We start from the raw sequence: 18,931 nt of genomic DNA, 5'->3' as shown, positions 1-18,931 counted from the left end.
ATAATAATAATAATAACAACAATAATAATAATTTTTTTAAATAGTTACCGGATGCCTGGCTGCTGCAGCTGCAGCAGCTACTGCTGCTGGATTTAGCATCATTGTAAAGCTGCTTTTTTTACTTATTTTCCTTCTCCTTCTTCTCTTTCTTATCCTATCTTTTTGTAATTCTCATGACGTCCTGTTAAATCCATCACCGAGGGCAGACGTGTGAAACTGAACGGTTTATGATTGATTTAAATGAAAAATAATAATGTAATTTATTACTGATCTCTCCAGTAATAAGCTTAAATCACTGATTCTGCCACTATCCAATCCTGTTTTCTCACGCAGGGGTAGTATGTGTGTTTTAACTGTGTATCACTAATCCTCTTAGACTGGATTACTGGGTTGTGTACCTAACTCTCTCCTAGTCCTCTCCGTGTCCGTGTATCACTAGAGAGAACCCTTACCGTCCTAAGACTCCGCTCCGCGCCGACTTTACTTTCGAGGATTCCTGAACCTGCCGCTTACGCCATCTGTCCCTTGTATGCGGTACTATGACGTTAATCGGAGTCGGTCTACACCAATTTGGCCGGTTCACAACAATCCCTCGCCTCCCTCCGGTGTGGGCTAAACCTCCATCGAGCTGTAGTTACCGCTTCTCACACTGAAAATAAAACAACCCGAATATTCAATGTAATCATCCCACGTTGACTCACAGCTGTCTGCCCAAGCTGCTGGAGCAAGAGGTTCCGTGACTTTTCTATTCCACGTGGACTCCTTCTCAGCGCCATCTTTTTTCTCCCGTCTTCAGAATGAATAATGAATTTGTACAAAAATGGAGCTTACTAAGATAGAAAAGATTATCCGGGGGGTATCTGACAGGAAATGGTGGGGATATACCTCTCTAAAATTGTACAAAATTCATTTATTCCATCCTGAGATACTTTTAGAAAGATTTAGGGGAACATTCTTTATAGGATTGGGTTTGGTTGAGAAGGTTTGATCAATAAGCTTGGAATGGATTATACTCAGCTGGAAGTTCTACCAGGATACCAGTGTATACTCACTACTCACTACTCAGTGATATAAATCTTTATTGTAATTCAAGATGAATATTCTCCATCCCTGGCCCTAGGCTAGGATAGGATTGGGTCATAAGATAAGATTAAATCAAGGAAGGTTCATATAATCACTATCTCCAGGGACCCTTCATAGAACATGATATATTGTATAGACATTGGAACTGAGTCAAGTAAATATCTACCAAGGGAGTTAATGTATATATACTTCAGACATGTTGAAACTCAAGGAGGAACAGGAAATCTAAATTAACTAAGGAAAGAATTAAAAGATCTAGAGAAAACAAACGATTAAGATGAACTAGATGAGCAAGAGTAAAAAGATCCAGAGAAACTATAAAAACTTTGAAACCACAAGGAACAAGAGAAAGAAACTTGAGATCTAGGGAAACAATAAAAACTTAGGAACCAAGAGAACCAAGAGAAAGAAACTAAATATCTATCTAGAGAAACTATAAAAACTTAGGAAACTAGAGAAACAAGAGAAAGAAACTAGAGATCTAGAGAAACTATAAAAACTTAGGAACCAAGAGAAACAAGAGAAAGAAACTAGAGATCTAGAGCAAGATGAACTAAGGAAACAAGAGAAAGAAGAGGAAGAAACTAGAGATCTAGAGAAACTATAAAAACTAGGAACCAGGAGAAGCAAGTGAAAGAAACTAGAGATCTAGAGAAACTATAAAAACTTAGGAACAAGAAAAACAAGAAAAAGAAACTAGAGATCTAGAGAAACTATAAAAACTATGGAACCAGGAGGAACAAGAGAAAGAAACTTGAGATCTAGAGAAACTATAAAAACCTAGGAACCAAGAGAAACAAGAGAAAGAAACTAGAGATCTATCTAGAGAAACTATAAAAACTTAGGAACCAAGAAAAACAAGAGAAAGAAACTAGAAATCTAGAGAAACTATAAAAACTAAGGAACCAAGAGAAACAAGAGAAAGAAACTAGAGATCTAGAGAAACCATAAAAACTTAGGAACCAAGATAAAGAAGAGAAAGATACTAGAGATCTAGAGAAACTATAAAAACTTAGGAACCAAGAGAAAGAAGAGAAAGGAACTAGAGATCTAGAGCAAGATAAACTAAAGAAACAAGAGAAAGAAACTAGAGTTGTAAAGAAACTAAAATATCTAGAAGAACTAGAAAGTTTTGTTACAAATGTAAACTTGTTCCTTCATTAATTTTAATCCTTTGATCTTAACATATTTAGATATTCTGTAATAATACAGTTGTTTCTTTAGAATTCAACTTTTGAAAATTTAACAAGATTTAACTAGAAAATCTTCTCACGGAACAATTTAATACAAATCCTACCATGCATCATTTTCAAAACTTCATTTAAACTTAAGATATTTATCTTTCAATGTCATATTTTAAACAGATTTAATTATTAGGTATTAGATTATAATATGAAAATTCTGACGGTTAATGGTTTTTTAAATATTTTTTTAATACTGATTTTACCTTTTGAGGAACAATTTTTTACAAATGACATCATGGAACCGAATTGATTTGTATTTGTGAACGACAGAAAACCACGCGGGTTTTTATGGTTGCCATTCTGAATTATATGATCGTGTACAGTGTACACTGTTCAGCAAAATCCCGCACATGACTTGGTGAATTGAACGCTCCAAATTGACGCCATTTTGAAAATATGCAAATAATCGATTTAATTTTCAGTAAAAATGACGGTTGACGAGGAGGAAAAGAAGAATGACGAGGAGAAAGATCTTGAGCTAGATCTCATGGCGGAGGCGGAGCTACTCCGCCTCACCAGACAGTTTAGGAAATTTAAATTAATTAAAATACTTAACATTCGAATCTAAATTATAGGTGTTGGAGTAAATCATCTACTCTAATTAGACATCTGCTCTAATTCCATTTGCTCTATTGCCATTTGCTCTAGTTCCATTTGCTCTATTAACCATTTGCTCTATAACTCATAGATCACGACGTTTGCTCTATATGTCATCTGCTCTATACGTCAATTGATCTATGACATAACACGTCATTTGCTCTATAAACATTTTTATGACTGTGATGGTCAAATTGCTCTACTCAACATTTGCTCTATGAGTTAACACGTCATTTGCTCTATAAACATATTTTACAAATATCTAATCATATTAAAACTATATTTTTACAATTTTACATTTTACAGTTCTTCCTTCAGTTTCATTATTCCGCCAACTTCCTGGAGATAGTTTTGTTTGTCTGGTATTTGTGAATAGTGTGAGACCTTAAATATAGTTTTCATCACATATTAGGCTTTTTTACCTCTCTTATTATTGAGCAGTCTCTCTGTCATGATGAACTTTGAAGAACTGATTAAAACTGCAATGTGCGAATTTTCCAAAAAAAAATTCCCGCCTTTCATAGTCAAGTTACGCTTAGGAATTCCAATAAAAGCTATTTTATAGTGTATTTTTAGGTTATAGAGCAAATGACGTGTTTAGTCATAGAGCAAATGAGGTATAGAGCAGATTGAATATAGAGCAAATGACGTATAGAGCAAATGACTTGATAGATCAAATGGAACTAGAGCAAATGACCATAGAGCAAATGGAAATAGAGCAAATTTCGTAGCACCATCGATGGACATTTAATAGATAACAAAATCATAGATAGGACATTTCATTGAGAGGACATTTCAAAGATCGCACATTTCATAGAGAGGACATTTCATAGAATTTTAAAAATAGGAAATTGCATGGACAGAAAAATATTCTATGTCTATGAAATTTCCTGTGTATGAAATGTTTATTGATAAAATATCTTTCTATGAACATAGGTCTACTACATCCTAGCTGGGAACTTTGGTGTTGGAAACCCATAATCCCGATCTGCTTACTTTTTATGCCCACAGTACCATATACCCACAGTACCATATACCCACAGTACCATATACCCACAGTACCATATACCCACAGGACCATATACCCACAGTACCATATACCCACAGTACCATATACCCACAGTACCATATAATTTTAAAGGTTGAAATATTCCCAAGAAAAAGGATCAAGAATGTGGAAGATATCGACGCTTTTTTAGTACTTGTTTCGTTTTACTTCGCTGTTTTTGGATCTGAAATTCGCAGTCACTTTATATTTGTTAATCTGCAGATTAATTTAATCTTTTTTAATCTTTCACCACTACCCGAGTGGTGTAGTGTTTACTCGTACCAGCCCGTCTAGTTTAAATAGTATGTAGTTGACCCAGAGAGTATGGAATAGAAGGGAGATATAACTGACGCGGGTCGCCCTACCATATGATTATGCATGCTTTGCAGACGAGTACTTCATTTGTATATGAAATGTTCAGAATAGGTAATTGTATACGCAGTAAATGTATATCAGACAAATACTTCTTACACAAATGGAGTACTCGTCTGCAAAGCATGTATAATCATATGGTAGGGCGAACCGCGTCAGTTGTATCTCCCTTCTATTCCTTTTTTTATGCAACAGATTTAGATTCCGTTTTATGCAACAGATTTAGGCGGATGGAAATAAGGTTCATAGGGTACTTTTTAATTTACACAGGATCTACTTAATCTATTGATTTTGGATATCCGCAATTTTTCTCCTCTCTCATTTGTTGACCGCAATATTCTTTGGCTTCTGATGAGTTGTTCATTCACCACATACGACACTCTTCACGCGCGGGATTTCGAGAAAAGATTAAATTAATCTGCAGATTAACACATATAGAGTGACTGCGAATTTCAGATCCAAAAACAACGAAGTAAAACAAAACAAGTACTAAACACACTCAGGCTAAAAAACCGACGATATCTTCCACATTGTTGATCAGGTTTAAAGTTTATCGATGTAAATCAGGTATATTCCTCTTTAATGAAAAGCCAGTTTAAATTATAAAACAGTTCCTTTCATTCTGACACTGACAAAATCTCCGGCTTCACATTTCTAGTTAAACAACTTATCAATAAAGACTTTCATTCTGCTTCAAAAAATATGACTGTTTTATGAATTCTGATCAAAGTTTAATTTGAAATTTTAAATCCTTATCTTAAGGATAAAGAAGTTTACCCTAATATATTCCGTTCCTTCAATTAATTCTACTCTTGTAACAGTTTGAAACTGTGAAAGAGAATTTAAAGATTATCTCTCTCCGGAAATTGTTTTTTCTTCTTCTAAAGTTTTTGAATTAATTTAATCTTTAACTAAAGAATCATGGAGGGCGACAAAGAGGCGTATAAGGACGAAGCTCAAAAAATACTCAGGTTTTAAATAATATTTTTAAAAAACGATTTTTTCCAGAAAAAAAGGTTATATATGAAGAGAATCCAAAGCTTGTTTGTTAGATTTAACGTCTTATCTTCCCTTGATGGTTCGTTAATTTAAAACGAATTCTTGAAATGCAACCATGACGTATAGAAACTTTAGCCCTATAATTAAGGGGATTAAGAATGTCAAAAATTCTATTCATCCAGAGTTTTTAATTTGTAGATTTGGTATCTATACAACATACACAAATATTCGACTTATCTGTTCTTGTGTTTGGGGGGAACACCCTGGAAGAATAGTGCAACGAGTGCAAATGATTGTATTACATTCGCTCAACGATAAATCCGTCCTACGATACTTCGGACCTACCCACACGTGGTCTTTCAGTAGCGCTTCAACCTGCTGTTGGTCCGATGTACTGTAGGTCGGATACAGACTTCATTGAAAAAAAGTTTGTGTATCCTACTCAACTCTTTTGTAGGTCGGATGCACAACATTTGTAGGTCGGATGCACAACTTTAGTAGGTTAGGTCGGATGCACAACTTTAGTTGGTCGGAAGCACAATTTTGATAGGTAGAATGCACAACTTTGGTAGGTCGGATGCACAGCTTTCTTAAGTTGATTGCACTCAATTCTGTAGGTCGGATTCACAATAAAAGTCTTAACCTAACATATCCCCACATATCGGCTATAACTTTGTCATTTTGATAAATGTAGCCACAGCGCTCGGCCCCCTAGCCTGTCCTAGCCGCAGCACTCAGTCCAGATATTGTCTTAACCTAACCTAACTCCCACATATTATCTATCACTTGGTCATTTTTATAAATGTGGCCGCACCGCTCGTCCCCCTAGCCTGTCTTAGCAGCAGCGCTCGGTCCAGAAATTGTCTTAACCTAACCTAATTGTACACATATTGTCAATCACTTGATCAGTTTGATAAATGTGGCCGCAGTGCTCGGCCCCCTAGCCACAGTGCTTGGCCCAGAAATTGTCTAAACCTAAACTTGTGCAACCAACCTACAAAATTTGTGCATCCGACCTACACAAGTTGTCCATCCGACTTTCAAAAGTTGTGCATCCGACCTACAAAAGTTGTGCAGTTGTGCATAAGTTGTGCAGTTGTCATAATATTTAATAGCTTAAACACTAGTAGGTCGGATATTTTAGCATCTTATTATAAAAATTCTAGCTGCATAGATTGAATGTCGGCGTGCTTATACTAGTACCGATTGGAGTTTGCATTTTTGCATGGTGGGAAGGAATTGAGTTTTGGCCACAACCTGTGATTTTTTAATCCTTCATATCTTTGCAACATTATATCATAGTCCTTTGATATTTTCAAAATATGAATTCTGTGAGATCAAATAGTCAAATAGTCAAGTTTAAAATATCATAGGTTTACACCATCAGGTTGTAAAGATGGATTAGAAAATTTTAGTTTGGGGGGGAAATAAGTTCCTTTGCGATACATTTTTGGTTATTTTTTGATAAATTTACGAAAGAAATGATATTCGAAGGTAAAAACAAAATTATAAAAAAATAGAGACGTAAAAAATAAATTAAAAATAAAAAGCCCATGTGTTGATAATTGTCCCTTTAAGACGTCAACGGAAAACCTTAAATGATCTTGAAAAAGAGAAACAAGAGGTTTCAAGACTACTTCGAATGTCTAAATCTGCAAGGTGAGAAATTGTTAAAATTGTTGAGGAATTGAGTTTTTGCCCCAAACTCTAATTTTCAAATCCCTATATCTTTGCAACCCGCGATGTCGGAGATCTTCGATATTTCAAATTATAAATTTTGTTAGATCATATACTCTAAGTTTGAAATATCAAAGGTTTACATCATCAGGCTGCAAAGATATAGGGATTAACGAATTAGAGTTTTTCAAGAACTCAGTTCCTTTATATGTTTTTTTTTTTATATCCAAATATTTAAAATATCACTAAAAAATTTCAAATATGATCTTTAAGATGGTTTGAAATATACATTTAGGGTATAACCTCTTAAATCCTGTAAACAGCTTAAAAATGCCTCTCAGGTATTTTTGTTATTCCAGAGCAGGACATTTCTGAAAACAATACTTGAATATCTCTCTTTTAAACCTAAACTTTTCATAAATGTGTTGTGCTTTTTTTTACCGAGTTTTAGGGAAGTAAAACACTTATTTGATCACATTTTAGTAATTCTTTTAACCAGAAACAACCGGATGGACGCCATGAAAGCAAACAAGATGGCGGCCCTGGCAGAGGAACAAGAACAGCTGATCCTTGCCATTGATGAGGAGAAGATTCATCTGTCCGACCTAGAACGAGAGATCAGGAGGTAACCTTTAAAAAATGTTAATCTACATTTTTATGTAGAATTTAATTTTGAGTAATAATGATTTATTTAGGAATTCGAATCCGATAAAAAATGTTTCAATTTTTTCAATTTCTATGAATGAGGTCGAAGATACGTCCCAAACCTGAAGATTTTTTCAAATAGCAAATTTTGACAGGTTTTTCATTTTTTCCTCAAAAATTTCAACTGATTTGAACTCTTTGTAAAAATCAAAATTAAATTAAATAATTTTTTTCACCCTGTTGAAGTTCACTTCATTTAAGGAAATAATTAAATAAATAATTGAGAATGAGACGAAAAAAAGATTTTTTATATTTTATGAACATGTGGTTTCTATTTTAAGAGTTGTGTCAGCATAGGAATTTTTTTCCGCAAAAATGGAGATTTTAAATCGATGAAAAATACCATATCAAGACAATTTATATAAAGGGCTGTTCACGTAATTTGAAAATGTCTCAAATTAAAGAATTAACATATCCGGTGCCTTTAAACCTTTTGTCCGTGCAAAACTTATGAGAATATCCTGGCTTTTCTTTTTATTTCTCTGTAAAAATAACTGAAATACATACGCAGCAAAGACAGGCAAGAAAATGTACACAATTTTTCTCGTTTTAAGATGGAAAAACGATGATATCTTAGACTCAATTTTTTCTTTAGATTAGAAAAGCAGATTGGAAGTCAGAGGTTAAAAATGGCGTCGGGAGGACGACCACAATCATGCCCGGTAAATTCAATTGCTTTCAAAACACTATACAGAAAAGACTGCGATGATGAAATACAATGATGACCACAAAATAGTATTGTCATATCATTCTTTTTTAACTATAGAAATTTTGCTTAGAACAGGCGCGTACACAGGATTTTAGCCAGGGGGGGGGGCAGGATTTCGCGCGAAGAATTTTTTTTTGCCCCCCCCCCCCCCCATGGAATTGTTTTGTTCAAAAAGTCAGTTAACACCATAAAAATAAACCAAAAAGACTACATTTTTGGGTGTTACTAACCTTATAGAGTCTAAAATTTATTTCTTTGCTCGAAAAACTAACTTTAACTTTTTAACTTTATAAATTTATCACTTAACTCCATCACAGCTAACTAAATCAATAATCACAGCATCATTAAAAAATCATATTTTCACTAATAAACGAAATTTCTTCTGAAATTTGTAGATAGAATTTTACTCCATCTACATATTCACCAACTCTTTTAAACTTCAATTTTCTGGGATTTGCTTGCACAAATATTTCAATGATTTTCTCAGTAGTGAGCCATGTATGTATGCCACTGGCTAAGAAGTTTGTTAAAATGTAAATAATTGATTTAATTTTGATTTTTGTAAATATATCAGTTATCATAATTAAAAAATTCTTTGCGACAAATTATGATTTAAAGAAGGATTCCTTCAACCCCAGACTGGATACGATTACCATGCGGGAAATCGAATAAAGATTACATTAATTTGCAAATTATCAAAAGTTCTCCACATACAAGAGTTCCTGGCTCAGTTTATCACCGTACTTAATCGTAATACTAAAACAATCAGTTAGTTTCTGGTTCTTTTTATTTACCGTCTTTCTTGCATATATTTACCTCACACTCCTTAACCTTGGTTTAGGCAGGACGGGATAGGAGGGATGTATCACAGAAGATCCAGCTCCTAGAGAACATTCTTGACGGAGTTATGATTAACTTCAACTCCATATGCTTGTTTAGGCAGGACGGGATAGGAGGGATGTATCTAAGAAGATCCAGCTCCTAGAAAACCGTCTTGACGGAGTAATGATTAACTTTAACTTCATATGCTTGTTTAGGTAGGACGGGATAGGAGGGATGTTTCACAGAAGATCCAGCTCTATATAGAGAACCTTCCTCACGGAGTTATGATTAGCTTTAACTCCTTATCCTTGATTTAGGCAGGACGGGATAGGAGGGATGTATCTCAGAAGATCCAGCTTCTAGAGAACCGTCTGGACGGAGTCATGATCAACTTTAACTCTACGCTTGCACAAAATACTATTATTAGGTATTCGCCACATTCAGATATTGAGATATCCAGATATCCAGAATTACTGATAACCAAAAGCCCAGATATCCAATCATCCATAAGTTCAGATATTTAGATAGTTAGATATCCAATTATACAAATATCCATATTCAAGTCTAATCATATCTATATTTATCTCTATTCCTATGTATTCTTCTATATCTAGATATCTACAAATCCATTTAACCAGATATCCAAATATCGGCTTTCTCTAACTGAAACCTTTTTCTTTAACCATATATTCACTATACAATCATAAAATCTCTCAACTTCAAACCTTCTCCATCTCAAACCTTTTATATTGTTAACCTTCTTTTTCTTTTTCTTAACAATTTCTTTTATCTTTTCCTAACCACTCTCTTTTCTCTTATCCTAAACCTTCTCTTTTCTCTTATCATAAACCTTCTTTTTTCTTACTCTAAACCTACTCTATTCCTTAATCCTAAACCTTCTCTTTTCTCTTATCCTAAACCTTCTTTTTTCTCTTTTCCTTTACCTTCTCTATTCTCTTATCATAAACCTTCTCTTTCTTCTTAGCCTAAACCTTCTTTTTTCTCTTACCCTAAACCTTCTCTATTCTCTTATCCTAAACCCTCTCTTTCCTCTTACCCTAAACCTTCTTTTTTTCTCTTACCCTAAACCTTCTCTATTCTCTTATCATAAATCTTCTCTTTTCTCTTTCCCTAAACATTCTCTTTTCTCTTATCCTAAACCTTCTTTTTTGTCACATCCTAAACCTTGTCTTTTCTCTAATCCTAAACCTTTTCTATTCTCATATCCTAAACCTTCCCTTTTATCTTAAACTAAACCTTCTCTTTTTTATCCTAAACCTTCTCTTTTCTCTCACCCTAAACCTTCTATATTATCTCATATACTTAACATTCTCTTTTCTCTTATCCTAAACCTAAATCTATTTCTTTTTCCCTGATGTCAATCTCAATTTTCAAATATTACATCCTATTCTTGGACGGGAAAAATCAGCATTGAAAACCTTTTTGAATTAAATTTCCTGATACAGGGTGGCCCACTAAACATGAAAACTAAACATCATGTTGTACCTTACATGTACCAGATATTAGCCATTAAGACAATTTTGATTTTATTAAAAAGAAACTGTTGAGCGCAATTTCAATTGACCCTCCATGCCCGATTCACAACACGGTCCATTCCAGTTCATTTCATGTACCGGGCCGAAACTAGCCAGGGCAAGCAGTACAGTACAAATACTGACTATATGAGGCAAAACGGGACGGTACGCCAAATGAATGATCTAGTGAAATTTGTGTGACAATGGAACTCTTAAAGCTTTGTCACATCAAGTATGATATAAATGTTGATAATTTTTTAAACTCATTATTTCTAATTGTAATTTCTCTGAAAAGTGACTTGCGCATTTCTACGGCAAGAAAAGATGTAGGAATTATCAGATCTAAACACATCAGATCCAATGACAATATCTTTCACATTATTTAAGAGAAAAGGTTCGTCGTGAATCGGGCATTGCCATCTTTGCATGTAGGATTTTAAAATTACGCTTGCAACAGTACATTTAAAATTTATTTTATCTATATGATTTATATAAAAATCATAATTCTGTTTAGCTCTAGTATTTTAGAAAGAATAAAAAAGGCAAGCTAAATTTAGGAAATGCCAGAACTAATGGTATTTAATGATGTTGACGCAGAAATGCCGTAAGGACACCATTTTTTAGAAAGGAAATAGATCACCTGGTCGGAGAACGATCTCAGTTCAACGATATGATCTCCAAGCTTCAGAAAAAGATTGCTGGAAACAAGAAGACGATCGCTGATCTAACTGAGCTAGCGATCCAGGCCTATGATCAGAGAGATGAAGCACAGAGCAAGATCGTTGCAATGAAGGAAAGTTATTATATTTCATGATAATTTTTTTTTCTAATAAAAATTGATTTTAGTTTTTTAACAGGAGAAGAACGATAAAGATGCGCGAAATTTTACCGAGGAAATGAAGGAGCTCCAGCGAACCCTGGACCATGACGAGAAACTCAAGGACTTCCTCTTCCACAAGAGCAATGACAGGGCCTTCGCAAGCGACTTCGGGGAGGACGACAAGGGGAAGAACAAGAAGCTGGAGGAAGCCAAGGACAAAGAGAACGTCTCCAAGTACAAAGAAGCATTTGAGCAGATTAAAAACATTGTCGGAACGGACGCGAGCTTGGAAAAGATCACCAGTGATTTTGTGAGGATTGAGGACGCCAACTTTGCGTTGTTCAACTACGTGACAGAGATGAACAACCAGGTGGAGACCCTCCAGGACTCCATCCTCAAGCTGAAGCAGGATATCAAGGAAGCTAGGGAGAGGGGGGAGGAGAAGGAGCGCCAGCAGCAGGAGAAGGTGCGGGATATGGAGAAGAAACTGGAGGATAGCGAGCATGAAGCGGATAAGACGGAGACCAAACTAGATCTCATGGAATCCGTCCTGGTCAAGTTGAAAACAGGGACAGAAGATCTGTACATTAAATGTGATTGTGGAAGTACACCAGTATTGTCTCTGCTGGGAGATGCTAAGGTCAGGATTAGTTTTAAAAGTTTTTCCATCCCTCGTATTCTAATTTTCTAATCATTATATCTTTGAAATCTATTCTCGTAAATCTTTGATATTTTAAACTATGAATTATGATAACCCAGGTTGTAAAGATTTATGGTTTAGAAAATCGTAGTTCGAGGCGATTAATCAGTTCTGTTAAAAGAGAAAATCTAGACAAAATCTGTAAAACCGTCTCTGAAGTCTTATTTTTTGTTTATGTTTTAATTGTTATGATCTGAGAGTTACTTATAAAACCATTTTTTCCTGTTTCGGGAATATTTGGTAATGAAGACGATATTTTCATATTTTCTCGGAATGTTCGAAAACAAGTTGCAAGCTAAATATTATTTAAAAAAATAAAATCAAAACATATTATGAAAAATCAACTATATAAAAATGTGGCGAAAGATAATCGATGAACATAGGTTGTAATATCTGAATGATTTGTTTGAAATTAAATAGATTTTTTACGGTCTAAGACGTATGTTGCATCTTTCTGAATTTGCATGGACACTACTTTCTTCGGTATTAGTCGTTTTTAACAATTTTCTCTTTATAGACGCAACAGATAGAAGTAAGATTAGTAGCAATCAAAAGCGCTTTTTATCGCATTAAGCCTATACCCCCTTTCATTTTTCGCGAACACTCCCTTTAAAGAGGGCCATGTCAGATGATCCCTGTCATTTCTTTAAAATTTTATCTGTTCAAAAACGTGGACGATATTGTTGTTTTCGATCTTTTAAAGTGTTCATTTCTTTCTCTTGTATCTGTAGTATAAATCCGCAAGTAATTTTAAAACATAAAATTAATAAATTTTTAAAGAGAAAAACATGTATTTATCATTTATTATTGATCAGACAAAGCTTGTAATAATGCCGGTGTAAATCAGAATTGTCACTCTATAAATTAAAGATCACAATTCCTTTAAAATCATAATCTTCTTCTTTTATAGGAGGAGCCTAAGCGTCCTTTTGTAAACGACAACAACATCATCATGTACCTGGACATGATCCACGAGAAAATCGTCGAGCTCAAGGGGGTCGCACAGTTCATAGACTTTCAGGTAATCGTTCAGGGCGTAGAGGTTACTCAAGAACTTATTGATCGTTAAAGTTGTAATTTACGGTTTTGAGATCTCTCAAGTAGTAATTAATTGTTGAGAGATCAAATAATAAGTTATACATTGTTCAGAGATCACTTAAATATTAATCATTGACCGTTATGAGATCTATCAAGTAGTCATGAATCTTTTAGAAATCTCTCAATTAGTCATTATTCTTTTAGATGTCAGTCAAGCAGTCATTAGCCGTTTAGAGATCACTCAAGTAGTCATTAATCGTTTAGAGATCAACCAAGTAGTTTTTAATCTTTTAGAGATCACTCAAGTAGTCATTAATCTTTTATATGTCACTCAAGTAGTCATTAATCGTTTAGAGATCACTCAAGTAGTCATTAATCGTTTAGAGATCAACCAAGTAGTTTTTAATCTTTTAGAGATCACTCAAGTAGTCATTAATCTTTTATATGTCACTCAAGTAGTCATTAATCGTTTAGAGATCACTCAAGTAGTTATTAATCTTTTAGAGGTCACACAAGTAGTTATTAATCTTTTAGAGATCACTTAAGTAGTTATAAATCTTTTAGAGATCACTTAAGTAATCATCGATTTTTAAGAGATCACTCAAGTAGTTATTAATCTTTTAGAGATCAATCAAGTAGTTATAATTCAATCTTTTAGAGATCACTTAAGTAATTCTTTTTATTTCCTGAAGAAATTACATATATGATAACGTGTACAAAATGTTATAATGAAAAAATTCTTACGATGACTAAGGGGTTAACAATAGTTGGACACTGGACAGTACTAAAAGACGTTTTAAACTTCTGAATTAAAATGGCAATTAATTATTAACGAAAGTCACTAATTCTTGATATGAAAATATTCTTTGTTTAACTTTTTGAAAATAGATTCACAATGCGAGGTTGTTTATGACTCCGACAGGGAGAACAAAGAACAAAGGGGGTTAAAATTGTTTGGTTTGGGTGTCTCCGAGAGGGGATCTAAGTTAAAGACGACTTTACACGGAGCCTATAATTAATGGTTGACAATACTTTATATACTCTGAATGTTATGGAATGATGCTACTGATATTAAACCTCTTTATAAACTCTGAATTAATGTTAAGAAATGTTGCTACTGATTTAAAACCTCTTTATAACCTCTGAAATTTTAAGAATGAAATAGTTCTGAAGCTGGTATAAAAGCTCTTTATAAACTCTGTTTGTTCAGGAAAAAAAGCTCCTGATATAAAACCTATTCATAAACTCTGTTTCTTTAGAAAGGAAAGAATTCTTAAGCTCCTGATATAAAACCTATTGATAAACTCTGAATGTCTAGGAAGGAAAGAGTTCTTAAGTTCCTGATATAAAACCTATTGATAAACTCTGAATGTTTAGGAAGGAAAGAGTTCTGAAGCTCCTGATGTGAAACCTCTTCATAAACTAAAACATAAACCTGGACAGAAATCAGAAGCTGGACAGCATGGTGAATCTCTAATTTCTAAACTGATAACTAATCCTTACATTTTATATGTATATATATAATATTTTATATGTATATATATAATATTTTATATGTATATATATAATATTTTATATGTGAAAAGACCTTTGATTTTGCAAACTTAAATTTTACTCCATACTGCATGGATCAGATAGTCAAAGATGTACAGGGTGTCCCACGGAACACGAGTTGGTGAATAGTTTAAAATGTCTTCTTCCATAATTTGATAAGTTCTTTGTTACTAAAGAGACTATAAAACATTTTTTAAATGACAGTTATACTATAGTAAAATTGATTTCACAGTAAAATATACATGAGTTAAACATTTTTAAAAGAAATAAAATGCAAAAAGTCTTTAATATCTAATATAGTGTGTGGAAGAAGAAATACTATTCACCAACTGTCATGTTTCGTGGGACACCCTGTATCTTGCATGGATTAGACATATAGTTTACAGCAGTTTTCAGTTTCTTGTATTTAATGAAAACACTTTAGATATTTTATAATCTTTTATTTCATAATTACAAAAGACATCATTCGATTCCTCACATTATCTTCTCCCAGGAGTACTGGGACGAGCTGAGTCTAAGCACGAAGAAGACGACATTGAAGTTGGTCTTGACCAAACAAAACCATTAGATGTGGGACTACTGAAGACAAGAGCATTCATTGTAAACACTAGGTAAGAGGAGGAAAAAGATTCCAAAATATTGAAAAAATTATTCAAGAATTAGAAAATAATGTTGAACTTAATGGGAAAAACAAATTCAGAAAATAAATTTCTGAACTAAATAAGATAAAAGTGTTCTAAACTAAATTAAGAGAAGCAGTTCTGAACATAACTGAGGCCGAATTTAATGAGTTAGAGCCGCCAAAAATCGGTTACAATTAAGCACCGGCTTAAATCTTGAAACATTGAATACAATTTTATAAGTGGAACCAACCACATTTGAGCCGCGTCTTAAATTAACGCTGCGGCTCAAATTGTTAAAATCCGGCCTCTGAAACTGATATTTTGGTTTATTTTCATTAAATATCTTAGGGTTGAATTTGGTCCTCTGTCTTAAATAAAGCCTTTAAATGATGTACTTAATAATTTGGCAAAGAAAGAAAGAAATTTAAGATTGAAGGGAACCAGGATTGAAAGGAATAGACTCAATTAATTTCGCACATTCGTCTCTGCAGTCTCATTTTTTTGTGAGTAACTCTGTATTTATTTCAGGGAGAAAAAAGAAGAGGAGACGAATGCATCATCAAAATCTCGTCCTAAATCTGGGAAAAAGAAATAAATAGCTTCGAAAAAAAGCGCAATTTTAACCGGTTTATGGTTTTTATATTCATTATATAATATTAATGGGAATCTAAGTGAAATTGTATTTCATATTATTTTTTAATATTATCGTTTGAAATTATACAATTCTATAATTTTTCGGAGGTTTTGCAAATTATCTCATTTAACTTCAACTATTTCTCATCCATCCGATTACCGAAGAAAAATGCCAATTAACTTTTCTAAAAATGTCGGAAACAATCCGAAAAATGCGTAAAGGAATTGAGTCTTTGCCACAAACTCAAATTTTCTCAAAATGACATCTTTGCAACCTGATGCTGTAAACCTTTGATATTTCTAACTTAGATTATGTGATCCAACATAATTCATAGTCTGAAAAATCTAAGGTCTACAACATCGGGTTGAAAAGATATAAGAATTTTAAAATCAGAGTTTGTGGCAAAAACTCAATTCCTTTGCATTTTTTAAAATACGAATTCAACTTTTCGACTGACTCTTTTTTCACAAAATGTTTGACCAAGGGCATAAAGTAAAAAAACTTGTGCAATTCTATGTATAAAAGTAGTCTTTGCTACAAACCAAAATATTTTAATGCCTATATCTTTGCAACCTCACTGTGTAAACCTTTGATATTTTAAACTACGACATTGGGTTGCAATAATATATGAATTAAAAAAATCAGAGTTTGTGGCTACAATCAATTCCTTTCTTTATATGTTGTTTTGTATCGTTTTGTAAGGTATTAATAATAAAAGATTTTAAATATATATTTGATAAAATATATCAGAAGTTAATTAGAGAACGAAATCAAGTTTTGATCGGGCAAATAGATTATCAAGTCGTATTTGGCTCAGATATAATGTTTATGTAGATTTATTTTTGTTTTATTTTTCAAAAATTGATTTAAAATCATTTTAATGCAAAAAATAAAAATTTCATTTAAATGGGCGCGACTAAACTTTGTAAACTTTGGCCTGTGTTGTTTTGGCTTTAATCTATTTTCAAAACACCACATGGTATAACTTTTTCTTGCCTTCACAAGACAATGTGGAAAGATATGATGATATCGCTTATTCATTGAGTTCAAAATCTTCTTGAATTTACCCAAAGTTTGTATAGCTGACTCGGTATTGGGATGAATATTGTCCACGCCATTGTTGAACAATTTTTGGATAATTTTGACTACAAGATTCTCTTACATGGTTCTAAAATATTAACTGAATAGAACGGAGTGGATAATTTTGGATAATTTTACCTACAAGATTCTCTACATGGTTCTAAAATATTAACTGAATAGAACGGAGTGGATAATTTTGGATAATTTTACCTACAAGATTCTCTAACATGGTTCTAAAATATTAACTGAATAGAACGGAGTGGATAATTTTGGATAATTTTACCTACAAGATTCTCTAACATGGTTCTAAAATATTAACTGAATAGAACGGAGTGGATAATTTTGGATAATTTTACCTACAAGATTCTCTAACTGGTTCTAAAATATTAACTGAATAGAACGGAGTGGATAATTTTGGATAATTTTACCTACAAGATTCTCTAACATGGTTCTAAAATATTAACTGAATAGAACGGAGTGGATAATTTTGGATAATTTTACCTACAAGATTCTCTTACATATGGTTCTAAAATATTAACTGAATAGAACGGAGTGGATACAAAACGCCCAAAAACAAAATGTCCAAAAACAAAACACCCAAAACATAACACCAAAGATTACAAAATGTGCAATGTTAGAAAATGTCCTAAGCAACAAAAAGCGCAAAAATTTATATATTATATATGTATTTACTTATATAAGTCTATGCTATGCATGCATTCTATGCATCCGTACATAAACTTGTATGTATTTTCTTATATAAGTCTATGCTATGCATGCATCCTATGCAGCCGTATATAAACTTGTATGTATTTCCTTATATAAGTCTATGCTATACATGCATACTATGTAACCGTATATAAACTTGTATGAATTTTTTTTTATAAGTCTATGCTATGCATGCATCCTATGCAGCCGTATATAAACTTGTATGTATTTCCTTATATAAGTCGAGCTATACATGCATACTATGTAACCGTATCTAAACTTGTATGTATTTCCTTATATAAGTCTATGCTATGCATGCGTCCTATGCATCCGTATATAAGTGTGTATGTATTTCCTTATATAAGTCTATGCTATGCTTGCATCCTATTTCGTTATTTAATCTTGTTGAAACTTTTTTATCAACATTTATTCAAATTTATTTTTCAATTTGCCACTACCCTCACTACCTCCGACTTTTTAAAATCTATATATCAACATTTTTTTCAATTTTTTTTTTTATTTTAAACTACCCTCACTACCACCGACTTGTTGGAACTTTTTTATCAACACTTATTCAAGAATTTATTTTTCAGTTCCCCACTACCCTGAGTTCTACCATTTATTCACAAATCAATACACATCTTTATTTTTCAAATTTAAATTATTACTACTTTTACTACCTTCTATTTACCTGACATGAAGCTAATGTGAAAAATAAGGCATTTTATACATACAGTCCCATGCATCCATGCAATGGAACCCTTGTTTGTCTAGAGCCTGAACCTGCTTAGTAACAATATATAACCAGTGTCTCCAGGGCTAAAAAAAATATTTTATTTAGACAAGATAGAAAATGATAATTAGGTTTTCAAATTAACTGGTATAAAAGAACATACCAGAACGTTAAATATTTTTCTTATGCAACTTTTTTTTACCATACATTGAGTACATGTCGCTTTGTTCAGGGGGCCTCTGCAACCAAG

The 18,931-nt window shown here is 33.1% G+C and overlaps 1 protein-coding gene across 1 annotated transcript; it reads left to right on the top strand.

Moving 5' to 3' along the window:
• Nucleotides 1-2,754: 2,754 nt before the first annotated feature.
• On the top strand, nt 2,755-16,391 carry LOC111709415 (coiled-coil domain-containing protein 63). Its single transcript, XM_023483076.1, has 12 exons — nt 2,755-2,849; nt 5,262-5,315; nt 6,922-7,002; nt 7,520-7,645; nt 8,321-8,387; nt 9,574-9,683; nt 11,416-11,584; nt 11,649-12,251; nt 13,222-13,332; nt 14,727-14,814; nt 15,397-15,514; nt 16,055-16,391. Exons 1-12 carry the CDS (start codon nt 2,755-2,757, stop codon nt 16,119-16,121), a joined length of 1,689 nt encoding a protein of 562 aa, XP_023338844.1. The 3' UTR covers nt 16,122-16,391.
• The last annotated feature ends 2,540 nt before the right edge of the window (nt 16,392-18,931 follow it).

Source organism: Eurytemora carolleeae, unplaced genomic scaffold (assembly GCF_000591075.1).
Source record: "Eurytemora carolleeae unplaced genomic scaffold, Eaff_2.0 scaffold963, whole genome shotgun sequence".
NCBI classification, from domain to species: Eukaryota; Metazoa; Arthropoda; class Copepoda; order Calanoida; family Temoridae; genus Eurytemora; species Eurytemora carolleeae.
Note: the sequence above shows the minus strand (reverse complement) of the source record. Positions and strands in the feature narration are given on the sequence as shown.